Here is a 16,271-nt window from a genome sequence, read left to right on the forward strand (position 1 = left end):
AGAATTTAAGCGGTGTTCAAAAAAAAATTAAGAATTTAACATACTTATTATTTCTTATAAATATATGTATTCTATACATTATAGAGAAATTAGGACGTATATACATAAAAATATTCGAAATTAAACAAATGCCACCCTACTGCTTCCTTTTCTTTTAATACCATTTCACCCCTACCTCCTAACACACTTACCATATTGACTACACGGCCTATGGTATCAGAAGCTATTAGTAGACCACTCTATTACACGGCATGTCTCTCAAGGTTTCGAGATTGCTCTACATTATTTTTAGTCTTTCAATTTTAATGACGGGAATGGGAACTGAAAAATCACCTTTTACATTTTCGTGCAAGGCGAACCCTTTAGAAATAGCATTATTTTCCAATACTAAGGTAACAGTCAACAAATACACATATTACTTTGTTTACGTACTTTTCAGGTCGTTTGTGTATCATACAAGTCGTTTGTGTATCACTAGATAGTTCATTCTGCAACCGCCTATATTACATGTTATCAGTCGATGTTACTCACTACAATATTAAGGTAACAGTCAACAAATACACGTATTACTTTGTTTACATACAATAGTCTTTGTATCCGCTAACATTGTAAGTACACACAACAATCCTTATACCTGCTAACATATTAGTTAACGGATAAAGATCCTTGTAGCCGTTAACCATCTTGCGAAGTGCAACAAACCTAGTATCTGCTATCATTTAAATTACATGCTAGGAACTTTTGTATTTGCTACCATACATGTATAAATTAATGGTTTGTTATACTTTCACCATCTAACTGTTTCCTCCGACCATTCCACTGAAGCAATCATATATGCTAAGAACTTTTGTGTTTGCTATCATACATGCTAGAAATTTCTGTGTCTGCTATCATACATGTGAGTCTTGAAAGCCGAACGGTCCATGAAAACCTGCCCGACAAACAGATGCTTCTCTGCTTCCTCATCTGAATCTGTTAAAATTGAAGAATTACTGTTACTAAACAATCACAACAGCTAATACAAAGTTTCTCTTTTGAGAGAAACGGTTACTAATTAGGCAATTTGATGTTAACATCCACTAATCAATCACAACTGCTAACAAGTAATATTGTCGGTTATCTTTTGAAGATAATAATTAAGACGAAGACATTAGCGTACCTTCATCTTTTGTGTCTGCCTCTGCAATAGGATTTGAGAAGTTTGGGTTAGACATTAGAGGACTACGGTGTCCGCTCGTGTAACTCCGCTCCTTCTTACCTTCGTTTTCATTGCACACTTTCTCTTTCTCCTTCGTAATGTACTCAATTATGGAACATGCCTTTCTCGCTGGTTGGGGCTCAACTGTTTCAAATATAACACAAGCAAAATGTTAGCGTATACCAATGTTTATGGATCTCTACACAAAACAATAAAACAAACCGGAAAGAAACTAACTTACCAGTGTTCAAAGCCACGTTTGCCACTGCAGGCGCCACATGTTGTTCCTCTGCAAACGGATTATCCCGCTCTTAAATAGGTCATATGCATGCTCGACTGGGTCAGACGAAGAATCCGTTGAAGAGTCTGACCCCTTGCTAGTTTCTATGTAACCATCAGGCTCATGCATCATCACACCTAATGCATCCTTTTCCCCCAAAGTTACATCTTCATCAGCGCATACATTAGAAAGGAACTGATGGCTCGAGAACATGATGCACTGCGCGAGCATTCCTTCCCAGAATCCAGCCCCATCAAGAGCAGCCCTACGAGCTGAGTTGCCATATCCGGCCAGTTCATGGACGTTACCATCATTTGTAAGCTGGTAAGATTGCCGGTTAACATTGGTCACCCCTTAGAGGACCCGATAACGGTGTAGTTAACACGCCTCTGGAGTAGATAGCTGGCAACAACATCGTTACCGACTGTAACCATCAGCCTAGTCGATTGATGCTCAATCCTGATCGACATGAACAGCTCAATCCTGACCCGATAACGATCTATGTTTCTCCAGAATCCCATTAAATACACCAATGAAAATTCTAAAGATTTGGGTGTAACCTCTAAATCCTGCCATTATCCGATACAAGGAGATTTCTGGAGGACTATCCTTGGTTTCCCCTGATATCCTGCATAAAAGAGAAAAACAATTAGCATTTGAGGTGGATAATAGCCGAAAATCAATGTCAGAGTAGTATCTTAGGTTTGTACTTTTGAAGATCACGCCGAATCGAGCCCTGTTCACCTTTTTGCCTCAATTTTACAGACGGTAGGGGTATTTCGGAGATGGGGGACGCAAAAATGTACGGCCCAATTAGTTTTTGTTGCAATCGGGTACTTACTTAATTTTTCTATGATTGGGGTATATTAGCCCAATTGTCTCTACATTATATGTCCAGAAATAATAATCCAAAATACATTCTGCTGTACATATTAATCTGTTGTAACACATTCAACCTCTATAACTTTTTTTTGCTGCTGACAAAAAGTTTTTTTTTGTTGTTGTCGTAGTATATAAATCAGTCGATTTCTTTTATAATTGTGGATATTTCGTTCAAAAATCTTTCGATCAAAACTTATATAATCTTTCATGAAATTGATACTAGTGAATAGTTAACTCTAGTTTTCTAAATGAGGCATAAGATATAGTTATGTGTCATATATATAGCTAAGTGACAAATTTTATTACTCACATGAATTGAATACTTGATTAAAGTTTATGCTTTTTATTTTGTTGGAGTACAAATATGCTCTTTATCTTACCACACATTTAGTTGAAATCAGAAAAAAATTTACAACAATTTTTGACGAAATTTCAGTCACAGGCTCATAACAAATGTCTTGGCCTTTACATCTCAAAATTTTAAATTGTTTTGAACAACCTAAACATGCATGTCATAGTCTTAGAGAAATTTTAAATTGTTTTTAACTTTTGTAAACTCAACAACATGGACATGTTAATGCCAGTTACAAAAATAAAATAGACATGTTCAGTGTGTATGTATTATTAAGAAAAATTAATTACTATTATATTTTCATATCCGTAAGTATTATATTATTTGGAATGTAACCAGGAAAGTAACTTTTTTTTCTGACCGAGGATGATAACATTTTTGGTGCAAAGGTCACTAGCTAGTGGAGCACTAAACCATTAATGAAAAGATACAGAAGATCTAAACACTTTTTTGGATGTCTATTTCATGTTCATCGGAATAGGCACAACATGGGCTTATTTAATCTAAAAGCTATCGTGGAAAAGGTTTACCAACTTAATGGTATTATGCTATGCTTCACCTAACTAAGCATTCTAAATTTCTAATGCATCTGCCAACATTAAATTATTATCACATGTTTAGTTTGCTTTCTATTTATTTTGTAACAATAATTCAGTTGTGATTTAACATTTTACCCAAAAAAAAAAATCAGTTGTGCTGAACTCTGAAGATATATGATGAATAGACATACAAGTAAGATGATTAGTTGTGAATTTGTGATTATTAATATATACATATTTATAATTTTGATTATAGCTGGATACTTCTTATGTAAGTTTTTAATTCAGGTTGTCGTTATTTATGTATCTGATTAATTAAATAATATTATGAAATCGTAACGAATTCTACAGCCCTACAATTCTTTTGCTAGGCAATAGTCATCTATCTTATTAAAAGAGAAGTACCTAATAAAAAATACCTCTTAATTTTCAGTTTTATTTACAAGGGCATGCCACTGAAAATTAACTAAGTTTCTTATTTTAATGCTTGTCTTTTTCAGTTTATTTAATGTGTTTTCCAAAATTATTGTTGTCTTTTCTGATTTAGATTCCTTAATTATTATTATCTTTTCTGACTAATAAATGTATTTTCCTAATTTAAATTTAAATAATAGATTTAACATTTAATATTTTTTCTAATTTAAATAATAAATTTCCTTAATCATATATTAACCAAAATCAATTTCTCTATATATTTTGTATTAACTTATTAAATATTAAAATCACATAACATAATCAATTTATATAACATATAAATATAATATAAAATAATTTATTCATATATTATTAGTATAATGGTTTCAAAATATAAGTTCAATTAGTTATAAATATTGGATTTGTTTATATGATATAATGTGATATAATAGACAATTAAAATCATAAAATATAATTATTTAACATAATAAATAAAAAAATATTTTTAAAAATGTAATATTAACAATAGTGTTATAGAGTTTAATGTACATATATATATTATATCATTAGTACACAGAAAAAATTAAAGTGAAAATACAGTTACGGGTCGTATCTATAAATAAATAACAACAACTCAAGATTATTTTCTTTAATAAATTTATTTTAATAGAAATTATAGTTCTAAATATGTTTATATATTTTATTTTTTATAAATTTATTTTATTTGTTTATAAGAGATGCTAAGATTTTAGAATTAAAAAAAATATGACCCGCTTTTATATTATTTTAGTTAGAAAATTTAAATTTTATATCTGAATATTTAATTAAATTTTTAATTTTAACTTTTTATTATTACTACCAAAATTTATTTTTAGTCTAAAATTTATGTTTAAAATATCGTAAATTCATCATTTAATATAAACAAAAAACTAAAATATAAAATAAATACCCGTCCGGTCGGACGGTTCAAGGTGTAGTCAAGAACTTATAATACATGAGCTAGGTCTAACGTGTGAGTCTATAGAATTCGAATTACATTTAGCTATTACTCAGACATTCAACTGGTACATCCTAATGTCCTATTTGGATCTGCAACAACTCAACTCTTAAATAAGTGTTCACATATGACATATACCCAACCAAACTAAAACTATGTAGGTATATGGACATGCAAAGGGTTTGTATTTGGTATTTGGGCCTTGTAGCTTTGGATAGTTGGGCCTTATAGTCAGATAGTGAATTCTTACCCGATCCATTATTATATTGTCAATTGGCCCTCTCGAAATTATACGTTTTATCAATACGAATACATGAATGAACTTATTGCCAAGTGACTTAGGGCATCCGCATCAGTGATCTTGGGGAGAGAATCATAAGTTTAATTTTTTATTATTTTTATTATTTTTTTTGTTTGACTACTAAAAAAGAAAAAAAAATAATAATATGTGGACTAATTGCGGGCCACCACGCGGCGTGGAGCCTGCCAATACAGTGCTGAATCGGTTCGTCCAGAAGGGGCGCAAAGAAACGGGATCACTCAAATTCATTATTATAATATTTTTCTTTTTGGGAAGCGTGAAACCTTCCCTCCTGAACCTTTAATGCGTCTGCCCTTAAGCTCTTTCCAATAGATTATTCTATTTTAAAATATAATATTTTTATAATAAAGTTTGATTATATTCTAATGCTATTCTACTTCAAAATAAAAAAATAGAAAGATGAATAAAAAATGAATGAATAACTTTATAAACAGAATAATCTTTTTTTTAATATTACAGAGCAAAAAAATAAATGTAAGATTGAATTACTCTAAATTTTATATAAAAACTAGAATGAGGTTAAAAATTTCTCAACAAGATTTAGCAATTTTATACATATTTTCCTTTTAACATAACTTTTATACATATTTTATCAAATGTATTTTACTGTTTCCCAAAACTTTTAATTTCATATAGTATTCAAGAAATTGCATTTTAAGAATTAAGATTATTTTAAACCTTAATTTTTCACTAACGTTTCTAACATTCACAATAATGATTTTAACATATAAATAATTTTTTTACCAGAAAATTGATGACGTAAAAGCATGATGTATAATTTTTTTAACACAATGATTAGATAAATAACGATAAAATGTAAAATATTAATTATTTAAATTTGTATAATTACTAAATAAATAATAAAAATGAAAAGATAGAAAACTATACTGATAAAGCTAGAAATTTTTAAGTTTCCAAAAATTAAATTCAATAAAAGAATAAATAAATGATTTTTTGAATTTTATGAAATATAAAATGTCATGCTATAAAACTACGAATATAGAAATATATATATATATATATATAAACAAAAAATAAATTCAAAATCATTGAATATATAATTGGATTTTTAAGTATAGTTAAACAAATTATTATAGTATAACATTTTTCAAAGATAAAAAGATCTAACGGGAGAAGTGGAATTAACAAAAAAATATCAATTATATGAGAGCAGTCTATGCTAGTTTTTTTTTGGCAAAGCGGTCTATGCTACTTTATCACCCACATATCACCTAAAAGTAATATATTTTGTTTTTTGTTGGTTTTACCATTTAATTTAACTTTTATCATCGAAAATATTATACTATAATATTTTATGTTTACTGTATTTACAAATATATTTATATGGTTTATTAATAAGATTTTAAACTTAATTTTGTTTATATATATATTTGCTATTTATCTTTTTAATAGCATGATATCTTATGTTTTTTAAAAGAAAATTATTTCGTTTTTATTTATTTTTGATTAAATTTTAGTTTAAAAAAAGTTTTCAATTTTCAAAATTTTAAGCATATTTTTATTAAAAAGAAAGAAAATTTTTAATTTAATATTTTAGTTAAAAATAATCTATAATTTAAAATTAACCACCATTGCTTTGCTATGTATCTGGTCATTTTGCCAAATCACTATTTTTCTTACCTCGCCATATTTTTATGTCATCAGTTTTTCTACGGAAATAAAGTTCAAAAGTTTAATTTGTTTAAATTGTTATTTTAAATGTTCGAAAGGCTAATAAAAATCAAAGTTTAGTGTATATGTAAATGTCATTTTGGAAGTTTTTTTTTCGGCACAATGTCATTTTGATAGTTTAAAATGCATTTTTTCTATTATATTCCATATTTTTAAATTTTCATGTGTAGTAAATTGTTAGTGCAAATCAGGGCTACGCTACTATAATTGAATGCATTCGCTGAAAGACAAAACAAAAACACTCAACTAAATAGCATTAAATTATGATAACAGCAGTTTATTTCAAGGGTTTATTCACACATTATTGATGACGGAGAGACGGTGGATTCCGTCGTAACAATTACACGGTGCATGCTGACAAAAAAAAAAAATTTACACGGTGCATGGTTCCTATATGTATACATTCAACTGTGAGGAACCTCAACGTGAAAAAAAAAATGATACTCTCTTGATTTTTTTATAATCCTAAAAAAAATTTAGGTTCAAAGAATAATCTAATGAATCCTATAAAAAATTGAATTATTTTGTTACTTAAAGCATCTATAGACTCAAATCCATGGTGAAACTCCAGTCATCCCTTTTATCACTAGACGAAAACGATTTTGATAATCTCTCTCTGCTATAATGCTTAAAACAAAATATAAATATTAAAATTACAGTTTTCTAAAAATATTATTAAAATAAATTTTAAAATCCAATCAAGGTTAATTCTCTCAATAAACTATTTTTATGTTTTTGTTACAAAATTAGTATATAAGAAAAAGTGACCAAAATGTTTCATTTAAGAGGAGCAAAAGACTATATATCATAGTTATATAAATACAAATAAATAAATAAAAATTATTAACAAATAAAAAAATAAAATTATCTTTTTATAGTTTTGAATTATATGTTTTCAAATTCGAAATATTTTATATTTTTTTTTTATTTTTTCAAAGTATTTTTTTTTTAATTTTTATTTTTGAAATTCGAAAATAATTTTTAAAAATTTCGAAAATATTTATATTATAAGATAATCAAAAAAATATTAACAATTTACATTTTAAAATGGAGAGAACATAATCAGTTATTCATGCTTATGGTACTGCCCTGCAGTCGAAAATATGAAATGTATCTTGTTTAAATACCACATCATTGATTTGTGAGGGTAAAGACCATTATACTATACATTTTGATATTTCAATAATTTGTTGTTGATGACAAAAAAATAATAATTTGTTGTTGGAACTAATTCAAGAAGTATGAATATAAGTTTATAAGTTATAACAAAAAGAAATAGCCCAAGTGATGAAATAACCATGCTTTTCTATTATGATTATATAAAATATACTATCTCAAATAACAGTATTGTTTTGTCTGTATTTCTTATTCAATCTATGCTTATGGTGCAGAGTGGTACTCGAGCACGTGAAAGCGCAGAACTTGTCTCGTCCGCTTCATATCCACGGTCCACCGTACACCCTCACCACTAATAAGCCTGATCTATAATCTCCACCGTATGTATTGCATTGACTTCAGCTATTACTTAAAATCCAATGACCAATTAGATTCACAACAAGATTTATAAATACACGTGATGTCTACGTCCAGACAGCTCACACGCCGCGTTTCAAAACACTTCGCTTGCGGACAATGCGGACCGATGGTCGATGATGTACTCTTGACCCAAAAAGAGACTGAACATTTAAAATAATTAATTTCTTAAATTTAGAAGAGTGAGATCAAAAAGAGGAAAAAGGCAGAGAATCTTAAGACAAATAAAATATTTTAATGGTATATAAACCCCTTGGATATAATATACTAACTTTATTTACAAAATATTTATTTTACAATCAGTTTCAAAACCTGGTAATACTAGGCTTACTGAATCTGATGGAATTATTAAGAATGTTTTTTATAAGACCAAAAAGAATGATATTGTTATGTTTAATATATTGTTTATATTTTACAAAAAGTTTTGCAGTGGACAAATACTACAAAATGATGTCAAATGTATATACAAGTCTCTTAACTAGAACCCGGTATCCATTATAAATACAAATCAATTGTTAATAGTGCTAGTTAATTTGATAACACTCGAAGAGATTAAGTTACATTGTCTGTTTGGAAAGAAAGTTACAATGTCCAAAATAAAAATTAATTTACAATACCAAATACATTAATTACGTCGGTGCCACTGCCAATAAAATTTAAGAGAGCATCTTTAATAAATTCTCCAAAATCCTTTGTATATGGATCTACACCTCTTCACAGTCTCAGACTCAAATCAATAACTCAAAACTCCCCTCCCCAAAAACAACCAGAAGAAGAGAGAGAAAAATGAGAGATTCTTGCAAAGTCTCTATAGTTCTTCTTCTGGTTCTTATCAATGGTGTCTTCGGAGATAACCCTTATAGATTCTTCACATGGAAAATAACGTATGGTGACATTTATCCCCTTGGTGTCAAACAACAGGTGTTTTTACTGTTTCTTTTCTTCACGTTTCTCAGTTTTTCCCGAGAAAATCTGGTGATAATATATCTTCCATTGTGATCTATGAATTGCAGGGAATATTGATAAACGGGCAGTTTCCTGGACCTCACATTGACGCAGTCACAAATGATAATATCATTATCAGTGTTTTCAATTACTTGAGAGAGCCTTTCCTCATTTCTTGGTAAGTTCTTTTACAAATGTTTGTTTTTTTCTTTGGAAAAAATTGCTTTACGGATCGCCAGGAAAGTTGAATATTCTGAATGGAAAAGAGTACCAAAGATTGAAAATAGGATACGATCTTAACTTTTGATTTACGGCATCTATATTTTATTTTGTTGTCTCATTAAATGCAGCTTTTAGACAAATGTGTTTTTGAAACATCTCATCTCACACATTAGGAGTACTTACTTATGCATGTATGAGTTGTAATGTGTGTTGTCTGTATGTCTTATGTATTTGTCTACAAGGAAAAATATAAGATAGATATATTCCAATGAACAATACTCGTAATAAATATATAAAAATAGATTCGTTATCCTCTCTCGGTGATTTTAATGCTATTACAAACGTATATGCACTTTATAACAAAATTAGTATTGTTTGTTGTTAGCTAATTAAAGGAGTGTTTCAATCAGGAAAATGTAGCAGTGTAGTGGTTTAATTAAATAAATCCGAAATTATTTTCGTGTTTTAATTCTTTTGGGCATGTCAATTTTTTTTCTGAGCCTTAAAAGCTCTTCTTACACCCGACATGATTGGCTGTCCAACACAAAGATAAAATATATTTTATCTCTTTCTATATAAATAAAATAAGAGATGCCATCAGACATTACAATATTCCACTAGATCCATGCAACTAAAGTCACATGCGATGCCACATGTGAAGTTTGTCAGTAGAAAACAATAGAACCACATTATGATTACTTTAAGCTCCTGGATCTATCAAAATATCCAAATTGTAACCCCAAAATCTTAATTTGTTAGAGCAAGTACCTAATCTTCGAATATTGTTTCTTCTTAGGAACGGTATCCAACAGAGGAAAAACTCATATCAAGATGGAGTCATAGGGACAACATGTCCGATCCCACCAGGCAAAAACTTCACTTACATAATTCAAGTCAAAGATCAAATCGGTAGCTTCTACTACTTCCCTTCTCTTGCCTTCCACAAAGCCGCAGGTGCATTCGGAGCTATCCGTGTGTGGAGCCGTCCTCGCATCCCCGTCCCATTCCCTTCTCCTGATGGTGACTTCTGGCTCCTTGCCGGAGATTGGTACAAAACCAATCACTATGTATGTACACTCCTTATTTCTCTTACTTCTATTGCAAGAAAGATTGGACTATACGGTTTCAAGTTTGAATTCGGTTCGGTTTCTAGGGTGTTTGGTTTTAGCGGTTTACTAACAAAGCAAATAAAGCCATTTGAACCTTTTGTCAAAAAAAAAAAAAAAAAAAAAGATAAAGCCATTTTATGATTTGGTTTAGTTCCGGTTACATTTCTCAGCCTTGTTTTCTGTTCAAGGGCCCCATTTTTTGTACCAAAAATTAATAAAATAATATATTTTTCATCAGAAATTCTATAAAATATTACTTATAATATCTTCTTAAAGATATTAATTAAAAATTTAAAATAAATATTAGTTGTAATGTTCTTAGAGCCCATAGAATTATTGAACCGACCCTGTTTGGGTTAGTCCGGTTTTAGGGTTTTAGCAAACAAATCTCATTGCTTCCGTTGAATTAGGTTTTGAGACGTCTATTGGATGCTGGAAGGAATCTACCATTCCCTGATGGAGTACTTATCAATGGCCGTGGCTGGGGAGGCAATACCTTCACGGTTCAACCCGGTAAGACCTACAGATTCAGAATATCAAACGTTGGGACCGCGACTTCATTAAACTTCAGGATTCAAGGCCACACGATGAAGCTTGTTGAAGTGGAAGGCTCCCACACTATTCAAAACATCTACACTTCACTTGACGTTCACTTAGGACAGTCTTACTCTGTTCTCGTTACCGCTAACCAAGCGCCCCAAGACTACTACATTGTCGTCTCCTCAAGGTTCACGCGGAAAGTCCTCACCACGACTTCAATTCTCCATTACAGTAACTCGAGAAGAGGCGTCTCTGGTCCTGCTCCATTTGGTCCCACTTTGAACATTGCCTCTTCGCTTTTCCAAGCTCGAACTATCAAGTAAAAAAAAAAAACGTGTTTCTTGGTATACAAGTAACTTCTATAAATAGGGGATCTGGACTGGGATTTTTGTATCTGATGTTTGTGTGTTTGATGTGATAAACAGGAGGAATCTAACCGCGAGTGGTCCGAGACCAAACCCGCAAGGCTCATATCATTACGGTTTGATCAAACCAGCCCGTACGATCATGCTCGCCAACTCAGCTCCTTGGATTAATGGCAAGCAAAGATACGCCGTGAACGGTGCCTCTTTTATTGCGCCTGATACGCCGTTGAAGCTAGCCGACTACTTCAAGATCCCTGGTGTTTTTAACCTAGGAAGCATCCCAACAAATCCCCCTGGTGGGAACGGAGCTTACCTTACATCCTCTGTTATGGCTGCTAACTTCAGAGAGTTCATCGAGATTGTTTTCCAGAACTGGGAAAACTCAGTCCAGTCTTGGCACATTTCCGGTTACTCTTTCTTCGTCGTCGGGTAAGAAAGACAATTTTATTAACGATTCTTTTTTTTTTTTTATTTATAAGGGCGTTCACGTTAAGAATCTATCATCGATTATATTAGTATTTAAGTAGAAAGGTTCTCAAAAACTAAGAGATTTATGCGAAAAGAGATTTTTACTGGGAACTTTCTATGTAAATATTAATATAATTGGTGAGAGATTCATTGTGGATCTAAGTCTTTTCCCGTTTAGGAAGTGTAGCACCTTGATCTTAGAATTATGTTTGATGTATAACATATCTTCTTGGATAATAGAATGGACGGAGGCCAATGGACACAGGGGAGCCGATCAAAGTACAACCTCCGGGACGCAGTTTCACGATCCACCGTTCAGGTTTACCCGAGGGCATGGACAGCTATCTACATAGCTTTAGACAATGTTGGGATGTGGAACATACGGTCAGAGAATTGGGCAAGACAATATTTAGGGCAACAATTCTATCTCAGAGTTTACACGTCCTCTACTTCGTACCGAGACGAGTATCCACCACCAAAGAACGCCCTTCTGTGCGGACGAGCTAGAGGCCGCCACACTAGGCCGTTCTAGAACGAATATCAAAATCCAACGGCTCAACTTTTTTTTAATATATTTTATTTATGATTGGATGATCTGAAATGTTTAGTATTGTCACGAGTCGACAAAAAAAAAAGTATTGTCACGAGAGGGTGACAACAAATGCGAGCTTCGTGGATTTGTTCACTACGGCATGAAAGTTACGAAAACAATTTGGAGGTTGACTTGAGGTTTCAATTTAATCTGAATGATGATATCAAATGTAGTGTTCTTGTTTTTAAAACTATTTTCATTACTTGTTTTAAGAACTTCTAAAATTATTTTATTACGTGACCACAAGACTTACTATCTGTATTAATGTCATTCCACAAGAACCAGCAAGACTCAAGATTAGCTGATTTAAAAGGATTTGCGTAAAATATCTTAAACAACGACAGCAAGAGAGGAGAATTTCCTACAAACTTATGACAAATAACAAAAATTGTACCTCACTTTTAGGGGTCATATTCGTATGCTTTTTCAGGGCAGCAATTCTGTCTCCAAGTTTACACTTCATCTACACGAGTATCCGCCATCTATTATATTGAATTATCCGCTGATGCTAGAAGCCAAGATATTCTCCTAGAAGATGAATGAGATAAAGAGTCGCAGAAACTTTCCGTACGTGGGGAATTTATTGATTTTGAAAATGACGTAAATTTCAATGCATCACTAGAAAAACATATTTGAGATCAACTGGTTTAAAGAGTTTGCGAAAACATATCTTGAAAATGAAAAAGACAGGAGAATTTGTCATGAACTTCTTTAGGGGTCAAGAATCAAGATTAGTCTGTTTTTAGGGGTCAAGATTAGTCCGATTTCTGTTAGGGGTCAAGATTGGTCACGATTATAGGCCCGAAACATTACATAAAGTGAAAATGTCTCAAAACGTTAGACCAAGCATACTAAAGATTTGATCGAGATTGACAAACCTAAAGTCGCCGCCTGTTGGACGATTTAAAATGCAGTGAACGCTGCCATATATTACAGCGAAGTATTCCATATTTGGTCATGCGTTCACACATAGTTTAAACTTTATTCCATAGTTCTCTAGCTGCTTCCACTATAGCTGCTTCCACTAAAACTACCGAGTACCAATCTAAGACTAGACTTCTCCCATCTACGACTTTCTTCAACGCTAAGCTCCCAAATTCTTTATACGTATTGTAAATTTTAATTAATACTCGTCGAAAGCTATAAGTATTTCTACATTACCACAAACATATGTATATATATGTTGACAAATGTAATGTTTTTTTTTGGTAACTGAAAATGTAATTTAATGGCATTAGTTGTTAGCACTTAGCACACTAAAATTAAATAATTCCTAAACATAATTAAAATGATTAGTTGACAAAAAAATAAAAATGGTTAATAAAAAGGTCATCGCTTTAAACCATCTCCAATGTATTTTGCTATTTTCACCTCTAAAATAGGAGAACTCTATAATAGAAGTGAGATATGCTCCAATGTATTCCTCTAAAATAGTAATCTCTAAAATATAGAGTAAAAAATAGAGGAATGCTATTTCTTCTTCTATAAATAGAGGGAAAAATAGAGATCTCTATTATAGAGGAAGAAATAGAAGTGGGTTGGAGCAATTTCACTTCTAAATGCTATTATAGAGGTGAAAATAACAATAGGTTGGAGATGCTCTTAGCGTTTCAAGATTCAAAATGAACATTTATATTACATTTACATATTTTTGAACGCTTGGTATCCATACTAAAAATGTATTTCTTTGAAGGGAAGCATCATCAATTCATGCGGGTCAGTTCATTTGAATATCCAGCGAATTGCCACAATATCAGTAAGACTATTTTAATCTTAGTTATGTTTTTTTCAAACATTTGAAACGGGTCATATAAGCTAATTAAGTGGAGTTGTTATTTTCCCTCAATATAATATGAACTTTACCAGTGATTGACGAGAATAATGGATGGAATATGAATTCATGACTGTGCACTGAATATAGTAAATAAAGAGTTACGATCCAAGAAGAATATAAAGTGTAATTTTTTTTTTTTTTTTTTTTTTTGATATCTCTGGTGTCTGGGCAGCCACTTTCCCAAATATCCCCCGAAGGGGTCCAGCGCCCCAGCAGTAAGGATGTTAAATCGCTGTGGCCGGGTTTCGAAGCTGGGTGGCGGACACCTCAGCCGAGGTTCCATTACCACCAGGCTACGAAGCCCAGTTAATATAAAGTGTAATCTTAACTAGAAACAAAATAACAGCTTTTAAAATGTTTCGGATATGGTGTTACTAAGGGGTCGCATGTCGATGGTGGTGCTCATTTTCATTAATTTTAATTATTATTTCTAACCTAATACAATTGGCTGGATATTGTTAGTCTCACGCAAATACCTAGCATATACATGGTATGGCAGAAATCAGATAATTATAAATATATAACCAAATATAAAAATTGTTCACAAATTGGTTAATGTATATCTGAAATCGTCACACACACAAACACACAGGCACTAACTACTCCTATGCATCTAAATATACCAAACACCAAATCCTTATGTCCCAAAGCTTCTTTAAGTCACATGGGATGGGTGGGACTTGACTATTTCCTATGAACCTCAGGAATATATACACAGATTCATGTATATATAGGCCAAAGTTCCTCAATCAATATATGACATCAGGTCAACATGTTGATCACACTATTTGAAGTTAAAGGTTTCAAAAATCAAAATTTCAATATGGTAACAATGATAAAATAATTTAGTTTCATGGATAAATGTTAGTCTCAGGCTAACTACTCCCATGCATCTAAATATATCAAACACCAAATCCATATGTCCCAAAGCTTCTTTAAGTCACATGGGATGGGACTTAACTATTTCATATGAACCGCAGGAATATATATATACATATTTATGTATGTATTGGCCAGAGTTTTCTCAATTCAAAATATATATGACATCAAGACAACATGTTGATCACACAATTGGAAGTTAAAGGTTTCAAAACTCAAATTTTCAATATGGTAACAGTGATAAAAGTATTTGCAAAAAAAAAAAAACAGTGATAAAATATTATTTTGGATAAATGTTATGAAAACATAGTGCATAATGTCACTATGAACTAAAAAGAATATAAAAACTATAAATTATTGATGATAATGACATTATGCGTCCATTATTTCTTACTAAATAAAAATATAAAAACTAAAAAGAAAGAAAGAAATGAAAGAGTTTCTCATATAAAAGATATTCTAGCAAATTGATGAGAATATATTATACATATGGCTTTTCCTATTTGATACATTAATGTTAATATTTCAGAAATTCAAAAATTAATACACATAAACTAGGAATATTCTTTTTAAAAAACTAGGAATCTTTATGCTGTTAACGAAATTATATTAATTTTAACTATATTTTTATAGCTTACTAACATATCAGCCGGTATTGTTTATACACATATCATATTTTAAAACGAGGAATACGGTTTATATAGGTTCCGATTGGTAAAAATCGCTTAATCGCCAAATAGCAGAAAAAATAGTTAAGCCACGGAAAAAAATTAGTTAAGCTGCGGAAAATTCAAAATTTAAGGAATGATGGAATAAATGTTTAATTGATCAAAATATTTTATATGGTATTCACCTTTTATAAGAAATCAATAATAAATAATAATAGATTGACATTTCATAATATTATAAAATAAATTATAATATAACTTTATTTTTAACATAATTATTTATCACAAAAAATATTGCTATTTATTTTAAAATTTAAAATGATATTAACATATAATTTAGTAATATGAAAGTGATGGATTTATAATTTTTTCAATATAATTTACTACTTTTCCAATCAATGATTATCTTTTATATTTCTGTCAGCAGAAATGCAAACCAT

The 16,271-nt window shown here is 30.9% G+C and overlaps 2 protein-coding genes across 2 annotated transcripts in view; one reads left to right on the forward strand and one right to left on the reverse strand.

Annotated features, from left to right (window-relative positions):
- The window catches only part of LOC108842100 (glutathione S-transferase T3-like), a 101,667-nt gene that overhangs the window by 72,861 nt on the left and 12,535 nt on the right, over window positions 1-16,271 (reverse strand). The window lies entirely within an intron of this gene.
- On the forward strand, window positions 8,893-12,643 carry LOC108842086 (L-ascorbate oxidase homolog). Its single transcript, XM_018614895.2, has 6 exons — window positions 8,893-9,130; window positions 9,223-9,332; window positions 10,173-10,443; window positions 10,896-11,344; window positions 11,451-11,819; window positions 12,099-12,643. The coding sequence occupies exons 1-6, from the start codon at window positions 8,996-8,998 to the stop codon at window positions 12,388-12,390; spliced, it is 1,626 nt and encodes a 541-aa protein (XP_018470397.1). The 5' UTR covers window positions 8,893-8,995; the 3' UTR covers window positions 12,391-12,643.

The sequence above is a fragment of the Raphanus sativus genome, chromosome 2, assembly GCF_000801105.2.
Source record: "Raphanus sativus cultivar WK10039 chromosome 2, ASM80110v3, whole genome shotgun sequence".
Lineage (NCBI taxonomy): Eukaryota > Viridiplantae > Streptophyta > Magnoliopsida > Brassicales > Brassicaceae > Raphanus > Raphanus sativus.